Source organism: Amphiura filiformis, chromosome 2, assembly GCF_039555335.1.
Source record: "Amphiura filiformis chromosome 2, Afil_fr2py, whole genome shotgun sequence".
Lineage (NCBI taxonomy): Eukaryota > Metazoa > Echinodermata > Ophiuroidea > Amphilepidida > Amphiuridae > Amphiura > Amphiura filiformis.
The window spans coordinates 55653593-55672149 of NC_092629.1; the positions used below are offsets into that span (position 1 = coordinate 55653593).

General features: G+C 36.6%; 1 protein-coding gene across 1 annotated transcript in view; it reads left to right on the forward strand.

The window, feature by feature from the left end:
• Window positions 1-2814: 2814 nt before the first annotated feature.
• Window positions 2815-18557, forward strand: part of LOC140146415 (scavenger receptor cysteine-rich domain-containing protein DMBT1-like) — a 77673-nt gene continuing 61930 nt past the window's right edge. The window contains exon 1 of the mRNA XM_072168258.1: window positions 2815-2931. Within this exon, the coding sequence (XP_072024359.1) occupies window positions 2921-2931 (11 nt within the window). The 5' untranslated portion in view covers window positions 2815-2920. The remainder of the gene's footprint in view (window positions 2932-18557) is intronic.

Here is an 18557-nt window from a genome sequence, read left to right on the forward strand (position 1 = left end):
GAAGAAGAAGAAGAAGAAGAAGAAGATGAAGAAGAAGAAGAAGAAGAAGAAGAAAAGAAGAAGAGAAGAAGAAGAAGAAGCAAGAAGAAGAAGAAGAAGAAGAAGAAGAAGAAGAAGAAGAAGAAGAAGAAGAAGAAGAAGAAGAAGAAGAAGAAGAAGAAGAAGAAGAAGAAGAAGAAGAAGAAGAAGAAGAAGAAGAAGAAGAAGAAGAAGAAGAAGAAGAAGAAGAAGAAGAAGAAGAAGAAGAAGAAGAAGAGCTAGAACTGATCCTGGGTATAATCACATATTTTCTGACTATTGATTTTCTTCTTTTTGGCCTAAATTACAACATCTACATGGAAATATGTAAACAAATCGATACTTCTCATATCGCAGGGCCAACTCAATATCGTATTGTCGGTGGAAGCAATTCTAACGAGGGTCGAGTTGAGCTTCTTGTTAGTAACATCTGGGGTACCGTATGCCATAACAGTTGGGATGCAAAGGATGCAAAGGTAATATGTCAACAGCTTGGGCTTCCACATGCATCACCTGCAGCTCTTAAGGATGCCTTTTTTGGACCAGGATATGGAGTTATATGGATGGATGATGTGAGATGTTATGGGACTGAAATCAGTTTGGGCCAATGCATTCATGATGGATTGGGAGTCTCCTCTTCTTCTTGTTCACATTCTCGCGATGCTGGAGTCATATGCACCGACGGTACGTAAAAATAATTATAAAAAAAAAAGAAAGAATAAAGATAGAGAAGAAGAAGATGACAATAACATGACTGAAAGGGTTATTGATTGGTTTAAATGAGATGCATGCCGCGCCTGTTTGAGGTACCTATGAATACGACCTTCATGCACATTTTACACTGTAACTCGGACATTTTACACTAAACTCAGAATACAATCTAGGACATTTACGGCTCAATCGTGATGTATAGTCACATATTTCCTAGTAAATTGAGTTAAAGACAATGTATGTTTTACGATTTGACATTTATAACATTAGCCCTTAATATTAATGTAATTAGCTTGTATCACATCATGACATCATTATGTAATGTTTATAGCCACTGGAGCTTAAAAATTATGTTGAAGTACCGGATACTTCCCACTTATCCATCTAAAAGTATTTTTAGTGTAGTTACAGGACTCGAAATGGATATCATAATAAATTATTTGAATGGTCATTGGTCTATTTTAAAGAGATTATAATAACACATTCCATAATTCAGAGATTATAGATTTCAGTTACGCCAGAAAGACGTAACTGAGAACTTAAAGGAATACTGAAGAATATCTTAAATTCCACGATTCTTAATCATATTGGCATTTGTTATAGTGAATATGATACAACTTCCGGTTTTTGGACCAAATTTAAGTTCAATCAGACGCTTACATTGTGAGTTGTAAGAATATTATTTTAAACTAGTTTTTTCCCTCTAAATGGCATTTCTTGAGGCCCTCAACCCTCGATATACATATAATAATAATATTACTATTTCAATAACCCCAGTTTTACCAGTTTATAATTTAACATCTGCAACAATTTTATCGTCTTTGAATTTGAATTCGAAAAACATCCACTAAGATTTGAATTAGAAAAACATCAATTAATTTCAATAATAGCTCCCATATTGCAACGGTCAATCAATGTTCGCTTCATACACAAACGCCGTGTTGTAAGTAAAATCCAAAAGTTACAAGTTGGTTTGACCAATATATGATTTACGTTTCTCACACTTTAACTGGACTTTTGAATATCCAAACAGAGCTGCCAAAACTCGTTTTAATAATATATACATAACTCCGCTAAAGCGTACACATACACCCCCCACACACCCCCCACACCCCACACACCCCCACCCCCACACACGGCCGTTTAATTAGATAACGTACCAGCGATGAATTCGCGAATTAGTCCAAGTTCATGAATGCGAAGTGGCGACGATGTAAAAATGCCATGCGCTATTGACGGCCTTATCGCAAAAGTTCACAAAACGATAGAAAACGATGTTATGTCTCAAGTTGAAGCTTGCGGTGTTAATGATTGGCCCAAATACGTCGATTTACAAGGTAAAGTTCATCATTAATAAACAGTGGTAACACGAAATCACGGTAAAACCAGATATAGTTTATGCGCGGCGTTCTATAGCTTCGGTAGTGCCATATAACTGGTTTAAAGCGTTTCCAAAAATACACCTGCGTTGGCCTTGCCACTAGAACCAGGAAATTTACGCATCCGTCAAATACATGACCTCAATTGACTTTAATGAACGCGACTGCCAAATGGTTGAGTATTAGGCCTACAAATCACAGAGGTACTGCAGGTTACTGCCCATTGTAAAGACGAACGACCAAGGCGATGGAAAAGAACCACGTCTCCGCACAGCAAACATTATATCAGAAGTAATGACAACGCTCTTCCAATGCGCACGCGAAATTCGGGATCACAATGCTTTGATTATAATTCAAAACCCGTGGTATTACCCAGCTTGTCTGATTGAGTTTATAAAATCCTAGGTATAATCACATATTTCTTTTCTTCCTTTTGGTGTAAATGACAACAGCTACATGGAAATATATAAACAAATCAATACTCTTTACATCACAGGGCCAACTCAATATCGTATTGTCGGTGGAAACAGTTCTACCGAGGGTCGAGTTGAGCTTCTTGTTAATAACATCTGGGGTACCGTATGCGATAACTATTGGGATGCAAATGATGCAAAGGTAATATGTCAGCAGCTTGGGCTTCCACATGCATCACCTGCAGCTCTTAAGGATGCCTTTTTTGGACCTGGGTATGGAGTTATATGGATGGACAGTGTGAGATGTCATGGAACTGAAAGCAGTTTGGGCCAATGCACCCATAATGGATTGGGAGTCTCCTCTTCTTTTTGTTCACATTCTCGCGATGCTGGAGTCATATGCACCGACGGTACGTAAAAAGAATTGTAAAATTTTTTTAATGAAGATAGAGAAGAAGAAGATGACGATAACATAGAACTATAAATAGCAAAAGAAGAAGATGTAGAGACCTTAATATTTGTGCTGATGGAATTCAAGACTCACATACGGTACCCTTTGATGGTGGTGGCATATGCTAGTCTTTGACCTAGTTGACATTGACATGACAGTCTAGTCAAGATGTAGATTTATATAATGATATTAAGGGAGACGATCTTTTGTGCGTAATTATAGGGGCCAGGGGATTCACTCTATTATTATAAAAATATTTGAAGGTATCAATGAGACCTAGGAATAAAAACTGTAGTGTAATCTACGCCAGACACAATTTCTTTTAATGGCAAAAATGAATTTTTGTAATCTCTTAAAAAACCACTCTGTTTGTCGCTCTGATTTTGAAAACGTAGCCACAGATTTCATATTTCACATTCCGCTCTGTTTTTGAAATATAACCACATATTTCAAATACAGAGCGGTAAACAGAGAGGATACTGCCCTCTAACGGTGGAGCTACATATTTCACATTCTGCTCTATTTTTTCGCTCTGATTTTGAAATATAGCCACAGATTTCATATTTCACATTCCGCTCTGTTTTTGAAATATAACCACAAATTTCATATACAGAGCGGTAAACATAGAGGATGCTGCCCTCTAACGGTGGAGCTAAATATTTCACATTCTGCTCTGTTTTTTAAATATAGCCACATATTTCACATTCTGCAATTCCACTCAGACTTTCGCTCTGTTTTTTTAAATAGAGCGACATATTTGACTTTCTGCTCTGTTTTTCGCTCTGTTTTTTAAATATAACCATATATTTCAAATACAGAGCGGTAAACAGAGAGGACGCTGCACTCTAACGGTGGGGCTTCATATTTCACATTCTGCTCTGTTTTTCGCTCTGTTTTTGAAATATAGCACCAGATTTCATATTCCACTCTGTTTTTCGCTCTGATTTTGAAAACATAGCCACAGATTTCATATTTCACATTCCGCTCTGTTTTTCCCTCTGTTTTTGAAATATTATAACCACATTATTTCAAATACAGAGCAGTAAACAGAGAGGGTGATGCCCTCTAACGGCGGAGCTACATATTTCACATTCTGCTCTGTTTTTCGCTATATTTTTGAAATATATAGCACCAGATTTCATATTCCACTTGCTCTGATTTTGAAATATAGCCACAGATTTCATATTTCACATTCCGCTCTGTTTTTGAAATATAACCACAGATTTCATATACAGAGCGGTAAACAGAGAGGATGCTGTCCTCTAACGGCGGAGCTACATATTTCACATTCCGCTCTGTTTTTCGCTCTATTTTTGAAATATAGCCACATATTTTATATTCTGCAATTCCACTCAGACTTTCGCTCTGTTTTTGAAAGAGAGCGACATATTTGACTTTCTGCTCTGTTTTTCGCTCTGTTTTTGAAATATAAGCACCAGATTTTATATTCCACTCTGCTTTTTCGCTCTGATTTTGAAAATATAGCAACAGATTTCACATTTCACATTCCGCTCTGTTTTTGAAATATAACCACAGATTTCATATACAGAGCGGTAAACAGAGAGGATGCTGCCCTCTAACGGTGGAGCTACATCTACACATTCTGCTGTTTTTCGCTCTATTTTTGAAATGTAGCCACATATTTCATATTCTGCAATTCTACTCAGACTTTCGCTATGTTTTTAAAATAGAGCGACATCACCCATATTTGACTTTCTGCTCTGTTTTTCGCTCTGTATTTGAAATATACTACCATATTTCATATTCCACTCTGTTTTTCGCTCTGATTTTGAAAATATAGCAACAGATTTCACATTTCACATTCCGCTCTGTTTTTGAAATATAACCACAGATTTCATATACAGAGCGGTAAACAGAGAGGATGCTGCCCTCTAACGGTGGAGCTACATCTACACATTCTGCTGTTTTTCGCTCTATTTTTGAAATGTAGCCACATATTTCATATTCTGCAATTCTACTCAGACTTTCGCTATGTTTTTAAAATAGAGCGACATCACCCATATTTGACTTTCTGCTCTGTTTTTCGCTCTGTATTTGAAATATACTACCAGATTTCATATTCCACTCTGTTTTTCGCTCTGATTTTGAAAATATAGCAACAGATTTCATATTTCACATTCCGCTCTGTTTTTGAAATATAACCACATATTTCATATACAGAGCGGTAAATAGAGATGATGCTGCCCTCTAACGGTGGAGCTACATCTTCACAATCTGCTCTATTTTTCGCTCTATTTTTGAAATATAGCCACAGATTTCATATTTCACATTCCGCTGTTTTTGAAATATTATAACCACATATTTCAAATACAGAGCAGTAAACAGAGAGGATGCCGTCCTCTAACGGCGGAGCTACATATTTCACATTCCGCTCTGTTTTTCGCTCTATTTTGAAACATAGCCACATATTTCATATTCTGCAATTCCACTCAGACTTTTGCTCTGTTTTGAAATAGAGCGACATATTTGACTTTCTGCTCTGTTTTTCACTCTGATTTTGAAATATAGCACCATATTTTATATTCCACTCCGTTTTTCGCTCTGATTGTGAAAACATAGCAACAGATTTCACATTTCACATTCCGCTCTGTTTTTTGCTCTGTTTTTGAAATATAACCACAGATTTCATATACAAAGCGGTAACAGAGAGACGTGCAATGCATGCATGCGCAATGGTGTTCTTTGTATAGGTTTAAGTTTGTAAGTTGTAAGTTTTGTGAGTGAGGGTTAAATGGGTCCAGATGTACACGTGTTTTCTGAAATGATTTAAATAGATATATTGGGGCGTAAATCGGGGGTGTAAATTGTCGGTCTTTCCCCTATACATATCATATTGCAATTACAGCGCACGTAGGAGAAGATGCCGTCCTTGACACCGCTAATCCTACAAACCAACACCAATCATTTTCTAAATTGATTTTGAATATTTTGGCTAGTGACTATAATCCCTGTAATGTAATAAATAGCTTAAATACTAGGGTGTACAGCACACCACTCCACGCCAAACATAAATTCTTGTTCGTATCCATTTTGAAACTTATTTGAACATATAATCGCAACTTCAACATAGGCCTACAACGTGACAAGCAAAGGCAGAAAACGTACCATATTTTGGAATTCTATTTGCATAAAAACATTAATGTGTATTAATAGCGCTCAATTGTTGTCAACTGCGTGTTCTATAGATGAGTTGACATGTGTTTACATTTGATACGCCCTTTCTTGGTCTGTGATCAAAACTGCCAGGCAAAAAATACTATAGTTTACATGGAAGAAGTTGATTTTTATTCATTAACTTTGGTTTCAAAGCAAATAATACTAAAAATGTTGTCAAACTTGTTTATAAATGCATCCCCAGCTAACCAAATAACGTTCTCAAAACGTTCTGAGAAAGTACCGTTGACGTTTTCTAGACGTTTCGATAAAACGTTTTAAACACGTAATTTTGTTGAAGGTTTTTTACGTTCTAAAAACGTTATTAAGAGACGTTCTAAAAACGTTTTCACAACGTAAACAACGTTTTAAAAACCTTTCTCTCTGTCACCCAGGACGTATCCAGGACCTACATAAAACGTATCGGACGTTGGAGCACGCAACGAACGTACTACGCACGTTGTAGAAACGTCCAAAACGTCCTGAAAACGTTATAGGAACGTAAAAAACGTATGGTATATTTTGTTTTTATTGCAGGACGCACGTATGTTACATTTCTACTACGTATTTAGAACGTTATAATGACGTATTGAAAACTTTTATTAGTACACTTTACAAAAGTACCAAAAATATCATACATAATATACAAAACTATAGGTCCGGCTTCTAGAAGAAAAAACGCGGTCATGGCAGTTTTACAGTGACCAAGTGAAGAAAACTCCGGACGAAAACTGTAGTATAAACACGAGAACCGTTTGTAGTGATACGTCTACCATGATGATGATAGTATTCACACCAAAGGTAATACGTATGACCTCAACAGTTACGTGTTCGACAGCAGCAGCAGGTTCTTTATTTTACCGGCAGGAATATCCGCATGATCCCGGGAAAAATATACACGATAAGCAGAAACACATCCCTGTATGCCAATACCTGTTTGGGATAATTATTATGTTTGCACCTTAATAATTCCGCCAATACATGTACCAACAAGACACTTGCATTACAAACACTACAACACACTTTCCGTTTTCACAGGGAAGTGGTTAGTCGGTAACACAAATCAAGGAAAAAAACATCACTATAGGCCTACCTGAAAATGTCACTTCTTGGAGAACGTTGATGCTTTGATAATATATATAGAGGAATTATTCCATGTGTCACAGTGAGATTCCGGCATAGGTCTACATAATAATACAGTTGATACATACACGTTGTACACAGTACTGTACTTGCTTTGGTGAGTGACCGTTAAGGTCAAGTTCAACCTGTTGCATTCTTTCCATATTCTGCGTGGGTGCTATTATAGTCTTGCTGTGTATACGCACATATACACCGTTTTCATTGGACCATTTGAAATCTTTAACTTCCCTTTCACTTTTTGAAATGTTTGCGTTCTACGTGTACATATAGGCCTATAGAACTATGCATGAGTATATAAATACAAAATCGCAATAATTATTTAATATATTGACTCCATAGGCCTATGCAAAATGCAAATAAACGCGTCATCTTCTTGTACACGTTTATGAATAAATTAAAATCAAATTTCTACTTGTAGAATTTAAATTCTTCTTTAGGCCTACATTCTATTGTACATTTCCAATATTCTATTGATAAAGAAACGTTTAACAGACGTCAGCACAATATGTTTTGAGAAAGTTGCAGGCGAATGTTTTATACACGTCGCGAAATAACATTTATTTTATAACGTTCAAAACACGTCCTGTGAACTTCCTAATAAAACGAAATTAAAGCTTCAACATTATAACCAAATCGCAACGTTTTAAACACGTTTTAAGCACGTTTTGGAAGACGAAGACGTAAAAGACCTAACCAGAACCTAACAAAAACGTTTTGTAAACGTTTTGTGTTTGCTGGGTCAAGCTATATACATAATATCACACAAACTTCAAAGGTTTTTAAAAGTTGAGTTTTAAAAAGATTTATGTGGTCACTCCTGTGTTATTTTGCCTGGCTTGAAACAACAGAGGGCGGTCTGAATGTAAACATGTGACATCATAGGTCAACTCATCTATATACAGAAATCCGACAATAAATGGGCCTCTACATGGACAATACATTATATCGATTTGACTCGCCGGACACGTGCTCGTATATACATGTGTGTCAGTATAATACTATAGATTTACACCCCCCCCCCCAGCTAGGTCCTGTTTTTCTATCCGATGCTTCTTTATCTAGCTGGGGTTACAATTGCATTATCTGGACATCTGTTAGGGTATGGATCTCAAACGAAGTGACAACAAATCTCATGACCAAGGAAACATTTTCCAAGGTTCAGGTTAAAGGTCATACAGAGGTCAAATATTTTTTCTGGACATCTGTAAGGGGTACGGGTCTCAAACTCGGTGACATCAATTTTTCCTGGTCATTTGTAAGGGGTACGGGGCTCAAACTCGGTGACATCAAACTTAATGAACAGGGGAACATTTTGGAACATTTGCAGGGTAAGGTCAAAGGTTATCTGGGGTCAAATCATATAATTTCATTTTCTGAACATCTGTAATGGGTATGAGGCTCAAACTCAGTGACAACAAATCTCATGATCAGGGGAACATATTGCAGGGGTCAGGTCAAAGGTCATGCAAAGTTCAGATTTTAGAAATGCATTATCTGGACATCTTTAAGGGATATGGGGCTCAAACTCGGTGACAAAAAACTTAATGACCAGGGGAACATTTTGGAATACTTTGCAGAGGTCAGGTCAAAGGTTATCTGGGGTCAAATCTTAGAATTTCATTATCTGGACATATGTAAGAAGTACGGAGCTCAAACTCGGTGGTAACCGAAACCTCATGACCATGGGAACGTTATGGAACATCATGCAGTTGACAGAGGGTGCAGGTCAAAGTTTATTTGGGGTAAATCTTAGAAAACTTATTTTCTGAACATTATGTAAGGAGTATGGGACTCAAACTCGGTGACAACAAACCTCAAAACCCTAGGAACATTTTTGGAACATTTTGCAGGGGTCACATATCTCCACAACTTCAACACACCCCAGCTAGGTTTGTGGTCTATGACCACCATTTGCCACTAGTTTTTTTATTGTATCCTAAAAGTAAGCTACATACTTGGAAATTCCAGACAAGTAGAACAAAAGTACACTTTATCCTGTCTTAAAGTTTGTTTGTTTTAATGATATTAAAATTTCAATAATTATATGATGTAGTACATTTTTCGATTTTTACAGTTACGACTTTCAAATCAAGAAAAATACAGACACAGTCATATTAAATCTTTCCGTTATGATATTTTTATTTGAGAAAATTTTGCCCACCTATACGTGCAAAATTATTAAGGTGAGACTCGTAGGATTGAAGAAATGGACGTTCACACTAGGGGCATTCGGTGAGCGCAAAATATACTAAATATTGGCTCATTGGGTGAGAGCATTATTTTTGGCATTAGGTGAAAGCAATGTACAAAATACTGTGTCATTGGGTGAGAGACGGCCCATTTCGATCTAACAAAACACCAATTTATATATCAAAACTAAAGATAACAAATAGATAGAGGAGGTGCAACGACTAGCTGATAGCCTAAAAATGTTAACCCCCTGTACAATACAAAACAAGTAATAAAACATTAATTCTTTGCTCGGATGGCATAGTGGTCTATCACGAAAATCGCCGATTTGAGATAATTGCATCTGAAGTTTTGCAACTTTTAACAATTTGGCATACATTGCCACAATTTTAATTTAAAAAATGTCCCATTTTCTTGAAGGGATGCGAAAATATAAATATTTAAGTTACATTTAACGTATGAAATACATTGTTGTCATTCACCAATGAATTGTAATTAGTCATTAAACTTATACGCCAGTATATCCATTAAAAAAATTGTTCTCCATTCAAAAAGATATGCCAGTATGTCGAATAAAAGTTGAATTCATATCCATATTGGCAACACAGTCGCGATATACCAAAATAGTGGTGGTCATAAGCAAGATTAGACATACCAATTGCATTGTGTACCCACCACTGATCTTTTAATTGGTAGAATTCAGTCTAAACTATTATTAACATCATTATAATTGTTTCTTTTTATGAATAAGATATTAAGGTATATATTTCAGCCAAAAAAACAAAAATAAAGTTCTTAATTAACTGCTTATTTAGCACTTAATTTCTTAACGAGGCACTCTTATTGGCCTGTAATGCGTAACAACCGAGCTCATGTAGCCTCATTTATGTTTAATTTTCTAAGAGAATTTGAAGATAATTCCTAACAAATAGGGTATCATATAAAAGCTAAGATTCTCAGCAATATCCCTGAGGCAAAGATTAAGTTGTGTAAGGATCTATTTTTTGTGAATGAAGTTTTGATATTGAGTAATGTTATGTAATGGTTTCCTAAGAAAGTGAATGAAAGTTTGTTAAACTCACCCCTGGATGTGAAAAGTGTAAAAAAATCGGCCAGAACTCTATCGTATGAAATGAACAAATGATATAGTTCAAAATAATCATCTTTAGGATGACAAAAAAAATGCACAAGGAGCTCAGAGGAGATGATTTCCATGATCATTCCACTTTTTAAGATTGACTTTAACAGTGATTACAAGCTTGGGTTCTGCTTAAATTAACCCCTGTAGTAGCAGTATTTTTCTAATGTTGTTCTTCAAAGTTTTACATACTAATGAACATGTGATTGGCAGTAAGTACTAAAAAACAGAGTAGATAGCTCTTTCCAATAATTTTGACACCATTTTTACAAAGATCAGTCCATTTTTAAAGATGCATGATGCAGTCATGTCTACAGTAGAATACATCTCGACCTTTGCAGGACTTAACCCCATTAAAAGCTATTAAACCAAGATAACACTCATTGAAACAGCTCAACCGATAAAATCGGATCTTCTCTGGTTGTGCACAAGTGTCTGTTTTCATGTGCGATATCGCAATAAAGCTGGTATTCATAGCTTCAGTTGGGTAACCGATTATAAAGGAAACGAAAGGAAACAATGGTATGTGTGGCTTTGTTCACGAAATCAGACAATGGCGTGCTTTTTGTAAACCAGCATTCTTGAAAATGAGCAACATAATGATTGTTGACTTAACACGGTTTGGAAATAATTTCTTCATATTTTTGGTGTTATCTGTCGTTTACATGTCCTTCCTAAAACACAAAAGTACGACCCTCTCCAAACACCTAAATTAGCTAAAAATTTAGGACATGTTACAAAACTATATTGTCTAGAATTTTAGAAGAGTACTTTTAATATTGGCCGGTTATTTTTCACACAGCGACGTTAACTAGGCAATGTACTATTACCTATAACATTAACTAAAACACCAAAGTACGAATATTTCCAAACATCTAAATTAGCAAAAATTTAGGACATGTTAAAAACTATATTTTCTAGAACTCTAGAAGAGTACTTTTAATATTGGCCGGTTATTTTTCACACAGCGACGTTAACTAGTCATATCCCCATACTTTTAACGTAGGGCTATTTGTAGAGGTCACGCGTCAATGGGAAAGAGCACTGTGTATTGTGTATAGGAAAACGGACAGTAACTGCAGTATGGCTTGTTCAGAGATATTTAACAATGGACCAATTGACAGAGCATGTAATGCCCTTTGATTTCTATAGTCAACATGGTTAACATGTAGTATTCTAGGCCTACATTATATTTCATTATATTTCTTAGGTTAAATGCTGTCATTATGATCTTTTTAAATGACATTTAAGCTTCAATATCAATTATAGGGTTTCATGTTAGCAAAAAACATAGATTTATTCATATAGATATAGGTGGAAAAACTGTGTGCCAGTGTGCATGTTAGTGTATCTGCATACAAGGTCACGCTTGCACAATCACAATAGGCATATACAACAGAATTTGACCATTTCTTTTGTGCTTACCTACACACAAGCAGTGTGTGCTATTTCTTGTTACTTCTGGTTGTTACACATTTGATAGGTCTGATCTTGCTTATGACCTGGTGTATGTCACATATTTACGACATATTGGCGTATGTCACTGGCGGATACCTTCAAAATACGCCTAAGATAATACGCCTAACCTAAGGCGTCTAAGATGCATTCTTAGGCGTCTAAGGTGCAATCTTAGACGTCTACGAATTTCGCGGTAGACTTAAATCAACGAATCACAGGACAAGAAATCCCAAACAACCAATCATCTTAGGCGTATTCAGTTATTGACCAATGAAATCTTAGACGCCTTAGATTTTACACGCCTAAGATTTTTCTTAGACGTCCAATATTGACCATTTGACCGTGACTAGTGATGGACGGTATCGCAATTCCGATCAAAACGTACGACGGACGTTGTGCGTTAGAGAACATTTCGAATAATGGCTGGGTGGTGTGTTTTTAATGAACTCATTTTCTCTCCATAGCCATGATAGCCATGGCGCGCGGCCCATTGTTATGTTCTTTTCGATCAGCCACTATTTGACAATTCAGGCTGATTCTCTACCCACATTTCAAGCTGGATTGGCGCCAATGTCCATAGCAATGGAGGGTTATAATTTTTCCCCAAGACGCTCCCCCAGCACAGCATTGCCACTGATTTTAGAGCATGTTATGGTTATTTAAAAGGTGCCCTGAAAAGAATTGCTTGCGTCCCTTTTCGACCTGTCAAAATTGCTTGCAGACTTGCAGCCACACTTTTTTTTTATAAATGATGTTGTTGAAGGCCGTGTTGGTCGTGTTATTTCGGCAACCTTCTCTATAACCTGGTACAAAATGGGGCGGCGATTTGCCATTCTGCCGGATTATAACGGCACTTCTATTCGAAACTTATTCCTATAGATAAACTGAACTGTACCAGAGATGACGGAACTGATTATCCCGTGGTACTTTCGATCACTGCACATGGTATCTGTAATACGAGCCGCTAGTAGTCTTCCAAGGTGCTTTTGCGAGCTATCAAAAGGGTTATACCGTCCATCACTAAAGTATCAATCTTAGACGTGTACGAATTCTTAGGCGTGTAAAATCTTAGGCGTCTAAGATTTCATTGGTCAATAATTGAATACGCCTAAGATGATTGGTTGTTTGGGATTTCTGGTCCTGTGATTCGTTGATTTAAGTCTACCGCGAAATTCTTAGACACCTAAGATTGCATCTTAGACGCCTAAGAATGCATCTTAGACGTCTTTGAAGGTATCCGCCATCTATAGATACGCCACTACGTCGTCCAAAAGCACAAATGAAATCCCAGTAAAACCGGAACAAAATATGCTCGTCCACCCCCCTCCAATTTGAATGCTTCCGCCGCCACTGCTTTTAACAATGAAATTGTGCTTTTTCCGAGCTGAGAAGTAAATAAAATTAAAAAAAGGGGGCAAATTGTTGAGATTATCACGGGGATAAATATTGATCAACATTCCGAGACACATTTTGCCTTTGAATATTTAAATAATTATGTTTAACTTTCATTGAGTATATGAAATGATCATAATAACCACTACCGCATACAATATTAGCACTAGATTTAGTGATGCGTTCTTTTATGGGGAACAAAGGAAAAAATCTAGCCAAAAACAAATGTAGATGAAACCCCACATCTTAGTTTGGGGCTCGAGCACACGCTTCACTGATGCATTCTGTATTGATAGTACGATAGGTTCAGCGTAGCATGTAGGTCGCATTGGTTGTTGGAGTGATATTTAATGTATTTAAACCTTGTAACAAGTGTGTTGAGTTATAAAGTAAGGTAAAAAAGTGGCACATGCAGGGAGAACAATTCGTCGTCTGTATTCCATAGTGGCGTATAGTGGGGCGCCGCGAATAAACAACTTTTCGAGAAAATCGGGTTTAAAGAAATGCCAATTTAAAATCGAGTTGTGTAAATCAGACATTCATTATATTTTGTAAATGATGTGAAATTTCTGTAGTAAACTAAATAGATTTTATTGTTATATATTTTTCAAAAGAAATACATACATACTATTGCTGGCAAACTGAAAATAAAACTATACGTCACTATGGAAAACAAACAAAACGCAATACCCTAACCTAACGTTAACCGTACGCCACCTTGGTCGCTGTGTAATCCCTATGGCGTTACTTTTCGTCGTTCGTATTCCATAGTGGCGTATAGGTCCGATACGTGTACGCCACTATGACATACGATGTTTTTCATTTTTGCCGATATTTCATAATTATAAAATGTGTATAAAAAGTGGCGTATGGTCGATACGCCACTATGGAATACAAAAAATGTCCCTTTGTAACTATACGCCACATTTAATTAATTAATTACTAATTAATTAGCTAATTATGACTGATGAGACTTAGAAAAATGAAAGAGAACATCTTTAAAAACATATGTGCCAATTTTCAAAAACATGACCAAAAATCACTATACGCCACTATGGAATACAGCCGACGAATTGTGTCATGTCAAAAGCAGACACTTTTGGGCAGGTTATCAATTTGGAGGTTTTTACTAATCTTAAATATAGAGATATTTTGCTCCACAACGCCGTTTTCACCAATGAAATCGGACATTCCTAAGCGAAGATATTGAGTTCGTAAGTTACGGTATTATAAAATTGAGTTTTCAGCTTTTAACAATATTATTGACAATGTTGAGAGTAGGAATTCCCTTGAAAAATGTCTCCAAAAATACAATATGCCAGTTATATTCCGGTCTGAAACTATCAGACAATATTTTTAACATTAATAACATCACAAATTTGCAGTAAACCCAAATTGTGAAAAAAATCACCTCCGGGCAGATTCTTAGCTATTTCTCCATTTACGATCCTGCCCAAAAGTGTCTCCTTTTGACATGACACGTCACAATTGCGGTAAAATACATACACGGTAGCCGATTGTTACGATATTTTTAACCAAGGTTGGTGAAACGTTACTACAACATATTACTCATTCTTTTTGGGGCGAGACACGGACTTAAAAAAAAGATAGAAATACTCATCCGTTTTTAACATCACAGCTCATCACCATTATTTGTTAGAAAATGACCACAATTCTTAATTTTTCACCATCTGAGCTGCTATTGTTCAATATTTGTCGCTTATTTTATTGTTATACAATAATGATCATCAATGAATTTATCAATATTTAATGATATAGGATAATTATATTTATTCATAACCAAAATATGGATATAAATTGTTTGGCCTATAATCTATGTTTCAATGGATCTCATAAGTGTCGTTCAGTCATGAATTTAACCCAAAAGTGTCATATTTTCTCTTAAAATGGTAAAAGTGTGAATTTTGAAAACAACTAATGTAACGTTAGTAAATGGGAAACCGTTGTCTTACTATTGTGCATATGCCATACCTAATAGTAGCCAAAACAGATCATTAAAGTTAAAATATAGATAATTGTATTAATCAGGAGTAATGAGGGGGCTAGTTTTGTGTTTTTTTGCATTTTTGGGAAAAATTGAAATTTAGTTTGGATTCCTGTCGATTCCAGTACAGAAATTAACTGTATCATTTGCAGACAAGTAGAACTATGTTGATGTTATTTTTTTTGTGCAAATATTTGCAAGCCTGCATTCCAGGGTCCATCCAATGTACCCTATTTGCTCACTTTTCAGCTGATTTTGATGGATCAGTGCACAGCGTACATGTTTATCATGCCATGTACATAGCGCCCTCGTATTGCTTACATACCCTGTGGATTTACGGTTTTCACTACAACTCTGCCTTAAGGGTATACGCGGTATTGTTGGTCGAAGCAGCCAAGAAAAATCGATTTGCATTATCTGAATCAATATTATTGAAAAATAACGCTTTGCTGTTTTGCAAAAGTTCATTCTACAAATCATATACTTTGAATTTATTGGTGTTAATGAGTTATGTACGTTTTACAAAAGTGTTGTTGTTTCAGCCCTCTTTACAACATAACTCAAGAACCACAGAACCTACAAAAGTAGTATATCTGTGATATTTGAATTCTTCTACACGTTCGCTATGGATTGAGCATTGCAGTTTTTGCTAAAGCTCACTACCATTCGCAAAATGCTGTGAACTTTTTTTCTGCTGCTTCGACCAACAATACATCGTATAACCTTCAGAAATAGCATTATTGTCTCAATATTTTAACACATCATTGATCAAGATAAAGCAAAATCATGGCATCATTATCAAGAACATGTTTGTGCTGCTTATGCAGCAAGCTTACTTTCAGTTCCGCATCACATATGCTAACTATAAATTCAATGTGAAAACTCTTGCTTTCATAAAGTGTACCAAAACACACACAGTTTGCATTAGATTTGTGACTTTTTTGATCATGATGATGATATCATAAAACTTCTGAAAGTAGCCCAGTTTCACAGTATGAAAAAACTCTGAGCTGTGCTGTTATTAAGGACATGCGATCAAGTTGTGGTCGTTTTGGTCGAAAAAATAATTTAGTTTTTAAAGATAAGAATGTCAGGGAATTAGAGTAGGCCTATTCTGACCTCATTAGCCCTTTGATTGAAACGTGCATTCGTTACATATACATTCTATTCTGCTTTGAATATTCATATAAATTATAGAATTTATGAAAGAAACTCAAAACACAAGAACCCCATGGTCTGCCAATTTCAAATGTGATTTGGGATTTCGGCTACTTTAAAAAAACGCAATTTACATTTCAGTGTTGGGCCTATATAGTGATTCTATAAGAGGTCTATACTTTAGTCTTAGCTCACCTGTAAACCAAGTAAAATAAATCATCTCTGAAGCAATGCAAAACTGAACTATTCTTAGGATGTTGTTTTTTGGGTTTTTTTTTTTAACGTTTTGATAACATTTAAATGTCGGGTTATATAACCTTCTGAACCTTCTGAAGTTGTAGTCAGCAGGGCGAAAACCGCAAATCGCTAACTATTTGGTGACCTGCAAGCTAGAGGTTTTTCTTGAATATATCTAAAGATGGGGCTGATATAGTGGTTTGAGTGAGGGAATTCCATGCCCTTCCAGTTCTTGGGAAAAATGAGTTTTATAGACGTCCTTCTTGATGAATGGAATTTCAACATGTAGGTGGTGGTTTCTTCTCAAACCCGCAGCAGAAGAAGTTTGAATATAGGCTTCTTTGTTGATTCCTACCAACTCATTTTGAATTTTGTAAAACATAGCTAAACGATTTCTCTCCCTTCTGACAGCTAGAGTGTCCCATCCGAGATCTTCCAGCATTTGAGTGACAATACTTTCTCTTTGGTAATCCCCTGTGCAAAATCTTGCAGCTTTTCTCTGCACACTTTCAATCTTCTTTATGAGTCCCGCCCTGTATGGGTCCCATGCACCCGCAGCATACTCTAAGACTGGACGCACTAACGTTAGATATGCAGTAGACTTCACTTCCCTGGACAAAACCACAAGTTTCTCCTCAGGAAACCCAGAGTCCGGTTTGCTTTGTTAACTGTGTTTGTAACATGTTCTCCCCAGTTCAGCTTGTTATCCAGCTGCACCCCTAAGTAAGGATTTGAGTTTGGCTGCTGTAAAACTTGCCCGCAGAAAATATAGTCTCTGTGTGGAGGGTTTCTCTTTCCATGACCGTGCATTTGGAAGGGTTAAAGCTCATCTTCCAGGTCTCCTGCCATGTTTCAAGAGATTTTAGATCAGCTTGTAGAGAGTCCATGTCCCTTTCATTTGACACTGTAGAGTACACCAGGCAGTCGTCTGCGAAGAGTCTTACTTGGTTGCTCAACATGTCCGGGAGGTCGTTTATATAGGTTAAAAACAACAACGGCCCCAACACCGTCCCCTGTGGTACTCCAGAAAGGACCTCTTTGGGTGATGAAAAATTGCCCTCACATGCAACTCTCTGGGTCCTATTTGATAGGAAACTTCTGATCCATTGATGAAGGTTGTTTCTAATCCCGTAATGATGAAGCTTATTCAGTGGGCGTTCATGAGGAACCTTATCAAAGGCTTTGGAGAAGTCTAGAACTGCCATGTGCACTGAATCCCCTTGTTCCAAAGCTCTTGCAATATCATCAACAGTTAAAATGAGTTGAGTTTCAGTGGAGCGCTTAGATCTGAAGCCATGTTGTGAATCAACCAAAATATTATGCTGCTCCAAGTGATCCATAACATGTGAATGTATAATGTGCTCCAGAATCTTACAGCTGACGCTTGTTAACGAAACGGGTCTATAATTTTCAGGCACGGCTTTGTCCCCCTTTTTAAAGATGCCACAAATGTTGCCTCCCTCCATTGATGGGGGAGAGTCCCTTGATCAACAGAGGCTTGGAACAAGTCTGTAAATATCGGCGCAAGTTTCTCAGCAAACATTTTGAGAAACCATGGAGGTATCTCATCAGGTCCTGCTGCTTTATTCGGAGACAGTTCTTGGAGTTGCTTTAAAACCCCCTTTTCATGAATAATTAAATCTGGAATGTCTTGAATACTGCTACTGCCAAGTGTAGGAATTGCTTCCTT